Here is a 15285-nt window from a genome sequence, read left to right as displayed (position 1 = left end):
ACACTGGTTTTAGTTAGAATGATGATGGAGCCAAGTAAAAATGGCAGAAAACCATCAAGCAGTTCTTTTCATTTTTTTCTCATGGTTTAATTGACAGACTGAATTCCTACATTCATAAATAAAGCACAGGAATTCAGAAGCAGCCAAGGTCTTCATGGTTATTTTATTGCTAATTCTGTTTAATGGTCAGGATTTCTTTAGTAGTCATCACACACGCCATTAACAGATATTGAGCTGAGAGCAGAACGGCCCAATGCACAAAACAGCTTTATATGAAGCTGTATATTGAAGATGCTTAAATATTTCCCACCAGACCAAAAGAAAACAGACGCAAAATTAATTAAAAACAAATGGGATGACGATTACATCTAATGGTGAGAAAATGAAAATGTGTCTGTTTGTTTCTCAGTAATATAAGCATAAGAAAATGTTGGTCCTAACAGCATTTTATCACATATCAGAAATATTGCAAAATGATGCATGTATTCGAATAAAGAGACATCATTTTCCTACTTATGTAATGTCAAAAATAAAATAAAAATCCATGCAATTGAATATTTGTCCAACAGAGGGCACTCACTGCCTATTTTTCTTTTTCTCTACAAGGACATTACCAAATCTCACCTTAAAGCTACTTCATAACTCTAAAAACAGTTTTTCATGTCAGAAGAGAGCTAGTGTTGAGGTATGCGGGAGTTTTTGTAAAACATTGACCCACATTATTTCCACTGGTGCTTTCAGAAAGTTCCATGTTTTTTTCAATCAGCACTGTTCAAAAGCCGGTGTCGGTAATATTTTTCTAATGTTTTTGAAAGGAGTTTCTAATGCTCCCCAAGGCTGCATTTATTTGCTCCAAAAATACAGTAAAAATAGCAATAATGTGAAATATTATTACAATTTAAAATAACTATTATTTGAATGCATTTTAAAATGTCATTTATTCCTGTGATGCAAAGCTGAATTTTCAGCATCATTACTCCAGTCTTCAGTGTCTTCAGAAATCATTCTAATATGCTGATTTGCTGATCAATTTAATGTATCCATTGCTGAATAAAAGTCTTAATTTCTTCACACAATCAATCTGCAGGGGCTCTTTGCCAAGTAAAAACAGTAATATGAAGAAAAGCAGGACAGAAAATCTGCAGATCAGACCATTTGAGGTTACACTCCCTTTCCAGTTGCATTTTAGTCCGGTGCGCGATTCTTCAGGGGTGAAAAATGTATATTTTAAAATAAAATAGTGAGTTTATATAATCAGCTCATCCTCATCTGATTAATGAAGGTATAAATGTGGGAGAACCGAGCAGAGGTGCTGATCTGTGCTTTTCTTTTTATAGAGGAGACTTTAAACTCCTTCGCTGTTCATCATGAGTAGGAGAGACTATCAGCAATGCATCATAAATATATTAGTATGGGTGCATACATGATGATAAACCTTTAAAAAAAGGTCTGTATTTCTACATTAAAGCAAATCTACGAGTTTTCAGGGATCATGTGCATTTTTAATCCTTTAATTTTGTTCCTGGAGGTCCAATTATAATGTTAGTCATTTCATGTTCTTTTTCTCTTTTACATGTGAAATGAGTGTCAGCACTTTGGGCCTCTCACATAGAAATCTTGTCCACTGGGTTCACGCTAACCAGTCAAAACTTGACCCTATACTAAGCAGCGATCTTCAGGCACTGTGACCTGTCGCTGTAACCGCAACCCAGAACCTGGCCGTGACCCAGACCTCATCGATACGCGTGACCCAGGAGTAGAGCCCGAGCTGGGGCAGCGAGAGGAGGCCCGTGACGCCCGCCGCTGGAGGTTTCGGGAAATGGAGCGGTGTAGGTTCTTGTTAGAAGAACAGGCTGCCATGCTGACCAGCCACGGATGCTTGAGAGCTTCCTCAGCGGTCATGCGGTGCTCGGGCTCAAGGGTCAGGAGGTGATCGATGAAGCTTTTGGCCAATGTAGATACTGATTTCCATGGCTGAAAGAGAGAGATTGAGAGATTGTCAGTATAATAAAAGTCCATACATAATGTTAATCAAGGTTTTTCACACACACACACACACACACACACACACACACACACACACACACACACACACACACACACACACACACACACACACACACACACACACACACACACACACACACACACACACACACACACACACACACACACACACACACACACACACACACACACACACACACACACACACACACACACACACACACACACACACACACACACACACACACACACAGTTCAGCCAGAGTTGCTGTGATTTGTGAATGTGGGTGGTCATATGTTAATGTGGTCATCAATTGCATGCTCAACTAAACAAAACAAAACAAAACAAAATAGAACAAATACATAGAAAAAAAAAAAATATGGTGCAAATAAAACACCGCTGTCAAACACCCCTGGTTGTTCTGATGTAAACAATGAAACAAAGATAAATATCAGGAATTTTGCAGCTTTAAAAAAAATTACAACCTATATGTAATGCCACTGAAATAACCTAACTGCATACGTGTGCACACCCCTGAACTAATACTATTATCTTTGCTTCATTTTTTGACATCACAAAAAAAAAAAAAAAAAAAAGCTGTTTTAACAGGGGTGTGCAGATTTTTTATATCCGCTAGTGGATATGTATAATACATACACAAACAATCCTAGCCGGGAAAGTTTTGAGTTGTGAAAGTAAAAGTATATTTTTATAACGCATCTTTTGTCTCAAGGAAAATTGTATTCCTTAAAATAACCCCTTCAAATAAAAAAGGAACATTTTAAATTAACACCAATTGTCTGGAGAGAATGTTTTACAGATCCGAGCATGATTCAATAGCCTTGAAAAGACTCCAAAAGTAATGAAATATCTTTATCAGAATCCTTATCTCTGAATCAGTAACTCCACTCTGTAGCTCAGTCCAGCAAACCCTCCAGCCCACACTTTCCCTGCATGAACACCAACACTACTTTCCATTCATTGCTGGTTTTGCATTCAGTCTGTGTTTAGAACAGCATCACATCATCACGGATCTGAGAGCCAACACAGCACATCTATGGCTGTAAATGTCACTGAGTACACACACACACACACACACACAGATTCTGCCTGAATGGAGACCGGACCGCCGGCGTCTGACCACCACTGACCTGTTCTGCCGACGCTTCTGCCTCTTAAGCTGCATTAGATATATAACTTGGCATTTTCGCCTCGTCGCAGTCTGAATGTAAAGACATTAGTCAATAAATGTCACCGGTTTTTTTAATAGATCTGTGACTCACCGCTAATTTGAGGGAGTTTACCATCTCTGGTATCTGAGAAGCTCTCAGAGGAATTTATTTTATGGTAACAGAAAGAAAAACAATAACAGCAAGCGAGAATAAGGGATCGAGCCCTGTGTGAATCAAAAAGATTTTTATAAAAGATGATTCTGACTCTGAATTCTGATTGGATAAGCAAAATACAGGAAGTTGTCACATCACTGGGGTGGGGAGAGGGGTTGGACATGATGTGAAGAATACACTAAATAAAAACAAAATTACTGTAGAAATAATTTAATTCATGATTTTAACCTTTTTCCTAACTCATTATTTGCATGGACTGCAAAAAGTCCGGACATTTTCACAACAAACGGTTTTAAAAGGCAATAACTGGATGCCACATGCTGAAGTAAACATGCAACCTGATGAGGTCACATGACAATGTACCTGTCAAGTTTTGGATTTGAAAATAAGGGAAATTTTCCGGGGCCCACCGCGAGCAGTCCCACCACCCCAACCAAGCTCCAGTATCCCTTACATTTTAAGGCAGGTGTTATAGCCTAAATGAAAACACACACACACACACACACACACACACACACACACACATATATATAGGCCTATGTATGTTAACGTTATGGTATTAAGAGCAGGCTAGTGACAGAGCTCAGATTGGGAATGTTTTTTTTTTTATATACTCCGCCCGGGGTATTATTATTTTTCAATAACGCAGGTTAAAATACGGGATATTTACGGGAAAATCCTAATACGGGAGGACGGCGGGAAAGAAGGGTTAAATACGGGACTTTCCCGGCCAAAACGGGATACTTGACAGGTATAACTATCGCACTGTAAGTAGTCAGCTAGTTTTCCATTCTGAACATACTCTCTCTTTTACTCTCTCTCTCTCTCACACACACACACACACACACACACACACACACACACACACACACACACACACACACACACACACACACACACACACACACACACACACACACACACACACACACACACACACACACACACACACACACACACACACACACACACACACACACACACACACACACACACACACACACACACACAGGGTTTCCATGTTTTATGGGGACTTTCCACAGTCATAATGATTGTTATACTATATAAAATGTATATTCCAGTCCCTAACCCTACCCATCACAGAAAACTTTCTGCATTTTTACATTTAAAAAAAAACATCATTTAGAATAATTTATAAGCTGTTTTCCTCATGGGGATACTCAGAAAGAAAAAGGCACAAAAGCTGTCACTCTCACTGAAGCCCTTTCAAAAGGTACACCTTTGTACCTAAAGAGTGCATATTAGTACCAAAAGGGTAGCCAACATACACTCACCTTAAGGATTATTAGGCACACCTGTTCAATTTCTCATTAATGCAAGTATCTAATCAACCAATCACATGGCAGTTGCTTCAATGCATTTAGGGGTGTGGTCCTGGTCAAGACAATCTCCTGAACTCCAAACTGAATGTCAGAATGGGAAAGAAAGGTGATTTAAGCAATTTTGAGCGTGGCATGGTTGTTGGTGCCAGACGGGCCGGTCTGAGTATTTCACAATCTGCTCAGTTACTGGGATTTTCACGCACAACCATTTCTAGGGTTTACAAAGAATGGTGTGAAAAGGGAAAAACATCCAGTATGCGGCAGTCCTGTGGGCGAAAATGCCTTGTTGATGCTAGAGGTCAGAGGAGAATGGGCCGACTGATTCAAGCTGATAGAAGAGCAACTTTGACTGAAATAACCACTCGTTACAACCGAGGTATGCAGCAAAGCATTTGTGAAGCCACAACACGCACAACCTTGAGGCGGATGGGCTACAACAGCAGAAGACCCCACCGGGTACCACTCATCTCCACTACAAATAGGAAAAAGAGGCTACAATTTGCAAGAGCTCACCAAAATTGGACAGTTGAAGGCTGGAAAAATGTTACCTGGTCTGACGAGTCTCGATTTCTGTTGAGACATTCAGATGGTAGAGTCAGAATTTGGCGTAAACAGAATGAGAACATGGATCCATCATGCCTTGTTACCACTGTGCAGGCTGGTGGTGGTGGTGTAATGGTGTGGGGGATGTTTTCTTGGCACACTTTAGGCCCCTTAGTGCCAATTGGGCATCGTTTAAATGCCACAGCCTACCTGAGCATTGTTTCTGACCATGTCCATCCCTTTATGGCCACCATGTACCCATCCTCTGATGGCTACTTCCAGCAGGATAATGCACCATGTCACAAAGCTCGAATCATTTCAAATTGGTTTCTTGAACATGACAATGAGTTCACTGTACTAAAATGGCCCCACAGTCACCAGATCTCAACCCAATAGAGCATCTTTGGGATGTGGTGGAACGGGAGCTTCGTGCCCTGGATGTGCATCCCACAAATCTCCATCAACTGCAAGATGCTATCCTATCAATATGGGCCAACATTTCTAAAGAATGCTTTCAGCACCTTGTTGAATCAATGCCACGTAGAATTAAGGCAGTTCTGAAGGCGAAAGGGGGTCAAACACAGTATTAGTATGGTGTTCCTAATAATCCTTTAGGTGAGTGTATTAGTACCTAAATGGTACAAATAAACCTTTTTAACGGGTACTGTCGCAGTGACAGCTTTTCCATTTTTTTCTGAGGATGCACAAGGTCAAAAATTACTACTATTGCTACACTTCTGGGGACATTGTCACCACAATGTATGTTTACCAGGGCCACACAGACACACACACACACACACACACACACACACACACACACACACACACACACACACACATAGATATCCAGTAATGACAATTAATCAGCCATGAAATTGACAATTGCAAGTCTGTTGCTGTCAAATGGGTTTTAAAGAGCAAGTTTCATTCAAACACACAGAAACACATAAAAAAAAAAAGAAAGCGTGTACGAGTTTTACAAGAAAACATTAAGGTGCATTAGTCTTGCTGTGGTCTGAACAAAGAATCCAACATTTTCATCAAGGAAATGAGAGAAATCTGACATCAATAAAACATAGTGAGAGCTGAACAACTAACGTTACCTCTAGTGTTCTGCGGTTCAATCTATCATTCTGTCCTTAAGAGCGATTGTGTATTCATGTGGTTAAATATCTATCTGTGCAGAAACATGGGTCCGTGCGCTGCGTGCCTGCATGTGTTTAACCTATAAAGGATGGCCGACTGGTTTCTAATTACACACCAAAGCACAGCATTTGAATTCACTCTGAGGCGCAGATAAAAAAGGAATTCTGCAATGAGGCTTTAATGAAAAAAAGGTTTAGTCCAAAGTTTTTCAACTTTGTTGTGTAGCGTTCTCCAGAGTCATTAATAAGTGTGAGTATAATCTGTGTAGTATTAAATGAGAGAGATGAAATACATTTGCTCTAAATGACCAGGTGTGTTAAGCGCAGAGTGTGTCGCCACTGCGAGATCTTTTGATTAACTTTAACATTAATATACAGGAAATATAAGTAGCCGCAGGGTTTAAAAATAGAATGCAAATGAAAAATCCGTGGAAACATGAATAAATCAGAAACTGTAAGCAAATCAATAACAAAACTGCACATACCAAGTTCTTACAATTGTAGTTTTTATTTTATTATCAGTATTTAAAACCGGCTATGTACTTGCTCAAAAATGTATTTTTAATGCATTTTTAACCCAAAAAAGTTACGGACTGGAGCTTTAAATGCAAACTCAATTAAGACACACCGCAATACTGTGGCTTTATAGCCTGTGTATCTGTGAAAAGGCAAGACACAGTGGATATTAACCTATTTATTATAGTCTCTACCTGTTATATTGTGACTCAGTAGTCTATATATATATATATAAAATAAATAAATAACAATAATAATTCCTTCATGTGCTTGATTACTTGATTTCTGAGCAGCAGGATTATAAAGAGCTTGTAAGTTTATGTTCTTTCTCTTTAAGAGAACAGCAATTATTGTATTGTACTATTGCACCTATAATTTCACAGCTCTAGGGGGTTGGAAGTGATAAAGAAATGTGTGTGTCTGTGTGTGTTTGCAGTTTAAAGGCGATAAAAGCCCTGTGGTGAAGCTCCTCTCCCCTCTCCTTCCTCTCTGATTACCACCTCTAACCTCACACACTCTCTCTCTCTCTCACACACACACACACACACACACACACACACACACACACACACACACCCTTGAGACAAAGCAAGCTGGCATGCTGTGGGTGGGCGCCACACATAAGTCAGGTAGCTGGTGGCTGTTTACACAGGTGACCAGATTTCACCTTCCCACACACACAAACTCTGTTTGCCCTTTACTTTACACTTGGCTGAATGTTTCATTGCTCTGGTTCATTCCAGCTGTCTAAGTGCTGGTGGTCTAGGCCATCACAAGATCATGAAAGTGCAAAAAGAAAATATAAAATATACCACAAAATAGTTGCCCCAAAAAGTATTTGGATACAGTTAGTCAGTTAAAAATGTATTACATGTAATTATGGCTTTAAAACGGAATTTATACATTTTCGGGTCGGTAAGATTTGTTTATGTTTTTGAAAAAGTCACTTAAATCGTGATATAATATTTGGTAACACTTTACTTAAAGCTGCATTTGGTTTGATCCAATGCAATGAGATTAAGACAATTTTAAGTGTTTCTTAATCAGAGATGCAACAATGTATCGGCTATATTTATTAATTAACTGCGTGAAGGCACTGAGTAATGTAGTATATAATGTCTGTTGCATAATCCAAATTTTTTCTCTGGGTAAAATAATGTTGTTTTAAAAAATATTCTTTAGCAAAAATAACCTCTAAATGTTGTAAAGCGGCCAATAGTTAAAATCGTTATCGGTATTAAAAAATCCTATCGGTGCATCCCTAGTCTTATGTGACCAAATACTTTTTAGGCCACTGAATGTGTGCATTTGTACTCATTGTAAGATAACTGTGAGGAAAGGTATTGTGACACTCACATCACCATGGAAACTGAAGCTGCCCCTGAGAATGGCCCTGAAGAGCCTCGGTCGGCTGCTCTGGTCAAAGGGCAGTGATCCGCTCAGCACGATGTAAGTGATGACGCCCAGCGCCCACATATCCACAGCGCTGCCACAGGGTGTCTGAGCCAGCATCTCAGGGGCCAGGTACTCCGGTGTCCCACAGAGTGTCCTCACAGCCCAATCTTTACTCTGACGCCTCTTCTCGAAGTCTACAGCGCTAAAGGACGAGTCGCAGTTCGTGTCGTGAGTTGAGACACTTGTATCTTCCCTGCTTTGATATGAGGCCGGCGTCTTGTCCCAACAAGCGAGCCCAAAGTCTGTTATGATCAAGCGCGAGTCCTGTCCCGGGTGGTAGTACAGTAGGTTTTCAGGTTTGAGGTCCCTGTGGATGACGCCCAGAGAGTGGAGATAGCACAGCCCGCTGGCCACCATCTTCAAGGCTTTGGTGGCGTCCCGTTCTCTGAAGGTTCCTCGGGCGAGCATGCGCTCCAAGAGCTCTCCTCCCGTGGCCAGCTCCAGAACCAGGTAGACGCGATGTGGCGTTTCGAACACCTCAGCCAGGCGGATGACATTGCAGTGGTTCACCCGTCGCAGGACGCCGAGCTCTGCTTGACAGGCCTCGTGACCCTCACGACCTTTGACCTCCAGAAGTTTGATGGCGAAGGGTTGGCGCGAGCGCCGGTGCTCAGCACGAACCACACGGCTGAAGCTCCCACAGCCTATCAGAGCCTTGATGTCATACCTAGAACAGATATAAACACTAGGGTTATTTTAGTATCATTTAGATACTATTAGAGAGTTATTTAAGAGGCCATTTTAGTCTTGATTTTGTTTTAGGGGTCTACTAGAAAAGGTTTTCATGCTTGAAACACATTATTTTTCATATATTTGACACTATTCCAGTTTGCCAGTAACACTCTGTTTAGTTCCTGTCTCTATGAAGCCCCTCCTCCTGAATAGCGCAATGTGCTCTGATTGGTCGGCTGGAGCAGTGTGTTGTGATTGGTCAACCGATTTGAATGTGTTTCAGAAATGCCACAGCCCTTACCATAACTGTGAGTTCAACACAGTGCTGCTAACACAACTTAACCAGGCCTCATGCCTTTTATTTTGCATATGTCTTTGGCAGGAATTATTTAAATGAGGGATATTGTGATAGGTTCATATTCCCGGAAGAAAACTCAAGACTACAATGGAGGCGTTTCAGGGAGTTCAGAAACAGTGACACTGAGAATAACTCATTTTGGAGTGACTTTGTACTTTGTAACTTTGCAGATCTTTGTCATGCTCAAACAGCAACATTACACACTAAAGAAAGTTGAACATTTAAAAAAAAAAAGCATAATAGATCCTTTATATATATATAATATATATATATATATATTACTTAAAGTCTAATTTTGTTTTTGAATTTTTTTTAAAAAATATGTGCCTAAATAATTTATTCATTGTTATTTCAGTTTTATTTCAGTACATGTTAAACTAAATTGAAATCAGAAATGTTTCTGTGGCAACTAGCTGAAATAAAATAAGTTATACAACAAATTATAGTGATTCATAATTAAGTGATTTTTTTTATTATTTCATTTCAGTTATCATTTTTTTTTTAATGGTTTTAGTTTTAGTTAACTATAACTATAACTATTTCTGTTGAACACTGAAGCATCTGCTATGATAGACTATTGTGCTGCTGTAATTGGATGCATCAAATTAAATTACATCTCATTATTTAATAAATTACATTTCATTATTACTTTTAGCCTGATATTAAATGCTGAGAGGGACACTGGTGGACTAATAAATATGATAAAGCATTTCATTATAGCAGAGATCTTTAATTGACATGTCGTGTTTGATATCTTAATTCTGTCATCCAGTCTAAAGTAATAAAGTTTATGGCATTGTCAAGAATTTTTCATAAAGGTTATGTTAGGAATGGAATACTAGGCATATACTATGGCATCTAGTTATTTTACATTATATAAAATGTTAATTCTATAATGTATAGTGTCTTATTTACTGGCAGTCCAAACAAAAAGTGAGTCCTGATTAAGGAAAAAGATTTAACAAACTGCAGCTGAGATTATAACTAATTAATTTGTCACAATGAAAATTAAAAGCGCATTGTGCAATGCAGCACCATGTAAAATTATTTGGAGCTTGTTCACTTTTGTTGTGAATTGTTGTTGTAAAAAGATTCTTGCAAAATGTTGTTTGTGTTACACTGAAGAAAAAGAAAAAAAGAGCTTTCTGAAGGATCATGTGACACTGAAGACTGAAGTAATGGTTGCTGAAAATTCAGCTTCGCATCACAGGAGTAAAAATGACATTTTAAAATATATTACAATATTATTTGTAATAATATTTCACAACATTACTGTTTTTACTGCATTAATAAACGCAGCCTTGGTGAGCATAAGGTACTTCTTTCAAAAATATTAGTAAAAAAATCTTACCAGCCGCAAACTATAACCGTGGTGTATAAAACAATATTTTTGCTAAACTTCAACTAAAATATACCATTACAAATACACACAGAAAATTCAGATACTGTGCACAATAAAGTGTCCATTCTACGTACTGCTCATTCTATTTTTTGCAGTATGGTAGTAGTGTGCTATTCTGAACTCAGTCAAGCACATCATCAGTACCTCGCTGTGACACGTGGATCAAACTTTGAACGGAACTTTGCATTAGGATTCCTCATCCTCTCCTCCAGATGAACCAGTTCCTTGACTCCTTCTGATATTCCTTCTCGGGAAGCTCTTCTACCACTTCTTCTCCTCCAAAGCCAAGCTTGTTGTTTCTCGTCACACTTTTCCCTGTCAGTCTCTTGTTTCTTGAAGTTCACAACAGAGTTGATAAGAGAAAAACATCCATTTTTGGAGGGCTCGGGTAACACTTTGCCAGAACTACTTCCCATTATAAAGACCTTACAGGGCGAGAAGCATGGAAATAATCCATCCAGATGGTGTTAGAGAACTGACACTTGCCTAACTGAATAAAGTGTCACAGATCCTTCTCTTCTCACACAGGGCTGGTTTGGAGGATCATGCGCAGGGAACGGCAGCTGTAGTGCACTTGCACACGACCGGTGCATTTTCAGCACAGGTGCAATAACTCACACCTGAGTGATGTGTGTTTGATCCACGGGCTATATTTCAGGGGCCTTTTAACAACGCTATAATTGCCCTGTAACAGAAAACAAAGGCAGCTTGATCACCTGTGGATGAAACCATTTTTAAAGTCACAGTAAAGTTTGAAAATGAAACGCCTTTTTTATATAGGGTTTTATCTGTAAAAATTGTATGCATGAATCTATGACATAAAATCCATGAGATATTGATAAAAACTCTAAAAGAAACTTACCTCTGAATCATGTATGCATCATTTTATCTTGTCACTCATTCAAAAACGTCAAAAGAGGAAACCATGATTATTCAAAGGGCAAATGTCATGGCACAATTGTAAATAAAAATATTATGTAAAAAAAAAAAGTATATTGCACATAGTCTTATACACTGAAAAATATAAGTAATGTTGCAATTTTTTAACAAAAATATTCTGTTTTCAAACACTAAAGTTATATGTGATGGCACTGTAAGGATTGCTCCAATTTCGCTATACCTTCGTATGACAAAGAATCTTGAATCTTCATGTTCAGAAGCCTGTTATATTGTCATTAAATGAGGGCTCTTAATTGTCTAAAAAAAAAGGGCAACATTTACTGAAAATGCTCCAAGACCTTTCATGTAGGCGTATTAAGATAGGAAGGGAAATATATGGGACATTAATATAAATGCAATATAGCTAGCTATAATCATAGTCAAATACCCACCTATTAGCTCATGCCCAGTTTAATGGTATTTTTTCCAATTATCATTAAAATTTAAATGACAGTCGACCAAAGACTGAACAATTCCCAGTTCACACTTCTTACCGGTCCATAGAAAGGTACAATCCCAAAAGACTGATCAGAGCAGACATGACAGTTCTGTAAATTTCCTGGACTGGACATTCCCTTTCTTAATTTTCCTTTCTGGAGTTCATGACTCCGGCGAGCTGTAATATACCTGCATAATCTGGCTAACAGCTGATCTTTAATCATAAAAAGTACAAGGACGTTTTCCCATCACATTTAAGTGTGCTGTAAATGAAGCCGAATAGAATGAGCTCATTTAAAAGAATCTTCCCATGAAATGAAGCCACTGCTCAGCCTGATAATTCTGCGGCACATTCTGTGGTCAAACCGCCTGGATCCTTATTGGACATAATGAAAACACATCTGGTATGTGGTGCGGACACTATCAAATAATATTAATATAATGAATGCACCTTCAGTACATGAGTCTGACTAATCAAGCCTCAGTGTCATTTCCAATGCCTCCACCAGAGTGCAATATTGAGTTTTCTATGTTTAACAAAGTTGATTGAAATAAATGGATGAAGAGCGTAATTAACTTGTTTTGACTGCTGCGATCATCCATCGTAATCCCCAGATAATCCAAGCCTAATCCATTCCCTAATCTGAAACCTTAATTGCCATGGAAACGTCACAATACCGAGGAGCCCAGCAATTATGGGCAGATTTACACTCATATGAAGTGCTTGTTGTGTTTTGCTTATGATGTCACTTATCAGGCAGCATGATAAATGCAGTCGACACATATGACAAAGTGAATAATCAGACCCATTTATAATCGTTCAGATGGAGTTGGCCAGAGAAACTTGAATTACTAACCTTTGTCTCGTACAAGAAGTCATTAATGATAAACACGAAACGAGCAGGATGGGGTGTCAGTGTCCTGTTTTATGAAGCTCACCACGTGATGTGGGCATATTAACTGCTAGTGTAAAATCCATGCAAGTAGTCAAACAATCTTCAGACTGAATGCTCAAACTGACCCTTACAAAAAAGAAGTTTATTCAAGTGTGCTATTACTAGAAATAATCCATACAAGCTATTACTTAAACTAGAAATAAGGATAGCCAACTTTCAGTCTATTTTTTATGCACTTCTCAGAATGTACTTCTCAGAAATACACTTAAATACTTGACTTATACTGACAGAAAACTTTGTGTAGTCTACTGGTACAAATTAATTTACTTTAAAGTTTGCTTCAAACATACACTGTTAAAGTATATTTTAAGTATAAAAATGAATACCTTCACTGGAAATTCACCTAAAGTAAACTTAAAAGCAGTATAAAACTACTAAAGTAGTTTACAGAGAGTACTTCAAAGTTTACTTTCATTTACTAAAAAAATGTGCTACAAGTATTTAACTAGTAAATTATCATAAGTTGAAAACTATTTTGTGTACTCAAAGGTTACACTTTAAGGATACTTAAAGTATACTTTTATACACTAAAAAGTGGGCCACATTAGTCCCAATAACTGAAATAGTAGGCTACACTTAGAAATATACTATAGTCCATTCATATTATTAGTATACCTACTACATAAAGTATACTTAAAAAAAAATGTCACGGATTGCTCTGATGCTTAAGTAAGATCCAAGCGCAGCTTTATTGAAATATCCAGAATCATAGTCATGCCAGGCAATGGGTCAAAACACTTCCACAATCCACAAAAAATACACGAGACAAGGGAGAGTGCTCAGACATGAGAAATGACAGAGAGAACATGGTATAAGTAGGGTGAGACAAACAATGTAATGACAAACAGGTGAATGCAATAATTCATGATGAGTCCGGGCAAAGGATGGGGACTGAAGTTCATGGCTGAGTGGCAAAGGTCAGAGAAGGAGTGCCCTCTAGTGGTCAACCTGGGCACACCAGCTGGTGACTGTGACAAAAATATCATTCAAATTTACTGAAGTATATACTTGATAAAATTAACTTGAAGTAATCTTATTTTTGTAAGAAGAAACAACTTTGAAACAATTTCATCTTGATAACACTTGAGACTGAACTCAACAGCATGATACAGGGTGGATATAATATAATATACTGTACACTCTATACTGCATACTGTTTTTTACATTTTAAATGGTAAGTGAAACAGTAGGCTTTATTCTATCATAAACGTTAAATAGTATCCTAGTGTCACAATGACTTTGCATGTGGCATCCAATGTGGCATCCATGCTATTTTGCACTTTTCATTAAATATTGTGTTAAAATGCAAAACCCTTGGCAGTCTGATTAAATAATGAGTCAAAAAAGACATGCTAAAATTACTGCAATTACTCATTCAACACTGTAAATGGAAGGTCAAGTATATAGCTTGGAATAGGCTATATTTTTTTATATATATATATTTTTAAACATTTTATATTTATGTATTCTTCTCTTTTATTCTGATTTGTGGTTATGCCATTTTAAATATATTTTTTATTTGATTTTTTCTCCTATGGTTACAATTATTTTATGAAAGCCCCATTGTGTATGTAGTAATGTGCTACAGTATATAAATAAACTTGCCTTGCCTTATATGCACATGTTTAGCAAAATGTTGCAGGCCATTCTGGTTTTATTTGTGCACAGCATATATAGACTAGACCTATATTAGTATTTCAATTCTGAACATAGCCAATGTGATTTAGCCAATCTGAAACATAGTCCAGTTAATCAGAGAACTAGATAATTAGAAATGCTCTCTGCCTGTCAATCATTTTGAATGTTCCAGTTTGGCATATATCGTGTTGGACATGTCTGTGGAGGGCAGGGTTTTGGAGAGATTTTGTATATGATGGAAATGAGCCAAATCACTCACAGCACCTTTAATACTGCTGGCACACACGAACAAACACATGGACCCGAATTCTACTGAAAATAAAGTTAAATCACCGTTCAGATGTTGCTCTCTCTCAGGATGTTGTGCTCTATTGAACTGATTATTGCACTGCCCACTGCAAATAAACCACAGTGTGTGAGTGTGTGTGTGTGTGTGTGTGTGTGTTTATTGCCTCCACCATTAAAGTTTACACTCATCTAGTGCTGCAACACCAAAATGTGATCCTGCTGGAGTACTCCTGTACTT

At 38.1% G+C, this 15285-nt stretch overlaps 1 protein-coding gene across 1 annotated transcript; it reads right to left on the bottom strand.

The window, feature by feature from the left end:
* Positions 1 to 1600: 1600 nt before the first annotated feature.
* Positions 1601 to 11323, bottom strand: si:ch211-27e6.1 (serine/threonine-protein kinase H1). The gene is made up of 3 exons (XM_056242190.1): positions 10933 to 11323; positions 8258 to 9023; positions 1601 to 1974 (listed from the first exon to the last, which is right to left on the bottom strand). Exons 1-3 carry the CDS (start codon positions 11202 to 11204, stop codon positions 1657 to 1659), a joined length of 1356 nt encoding a protein of 451 aa, XP_056098165.1. The 5' UTR covers positions 11205 to 11323; the 3' UTR covers positions 1601 to 1656.
* Between the last annotated feature and the right edge of the window lie 3962 nt (positions 11324 to 15285).

This window comes from Rhinichthys klamathensis, unplaced genomic scaffold, assembly GCF_029890125.1.
Source record: "Rhinichthys klamathensis goyatoka isolate OS25496 unplaced genomic scaffold, OSU_Roscu_1.1 h1tg000706l_1, whole genome shotgun sequence".
In the NCBI taxonomy this organism is placed as follows: Eukaryota; Metazoa; Chordata; class Actinopteri; order Cypriniformes; family Leuciscidae; genus Rhinichthys; species Rhinichthys klamathensis.
Note: the sequence above shows the minus strand (reverse complement) of the source record. Positions and strands in the feature narration are given on the sequence as shown.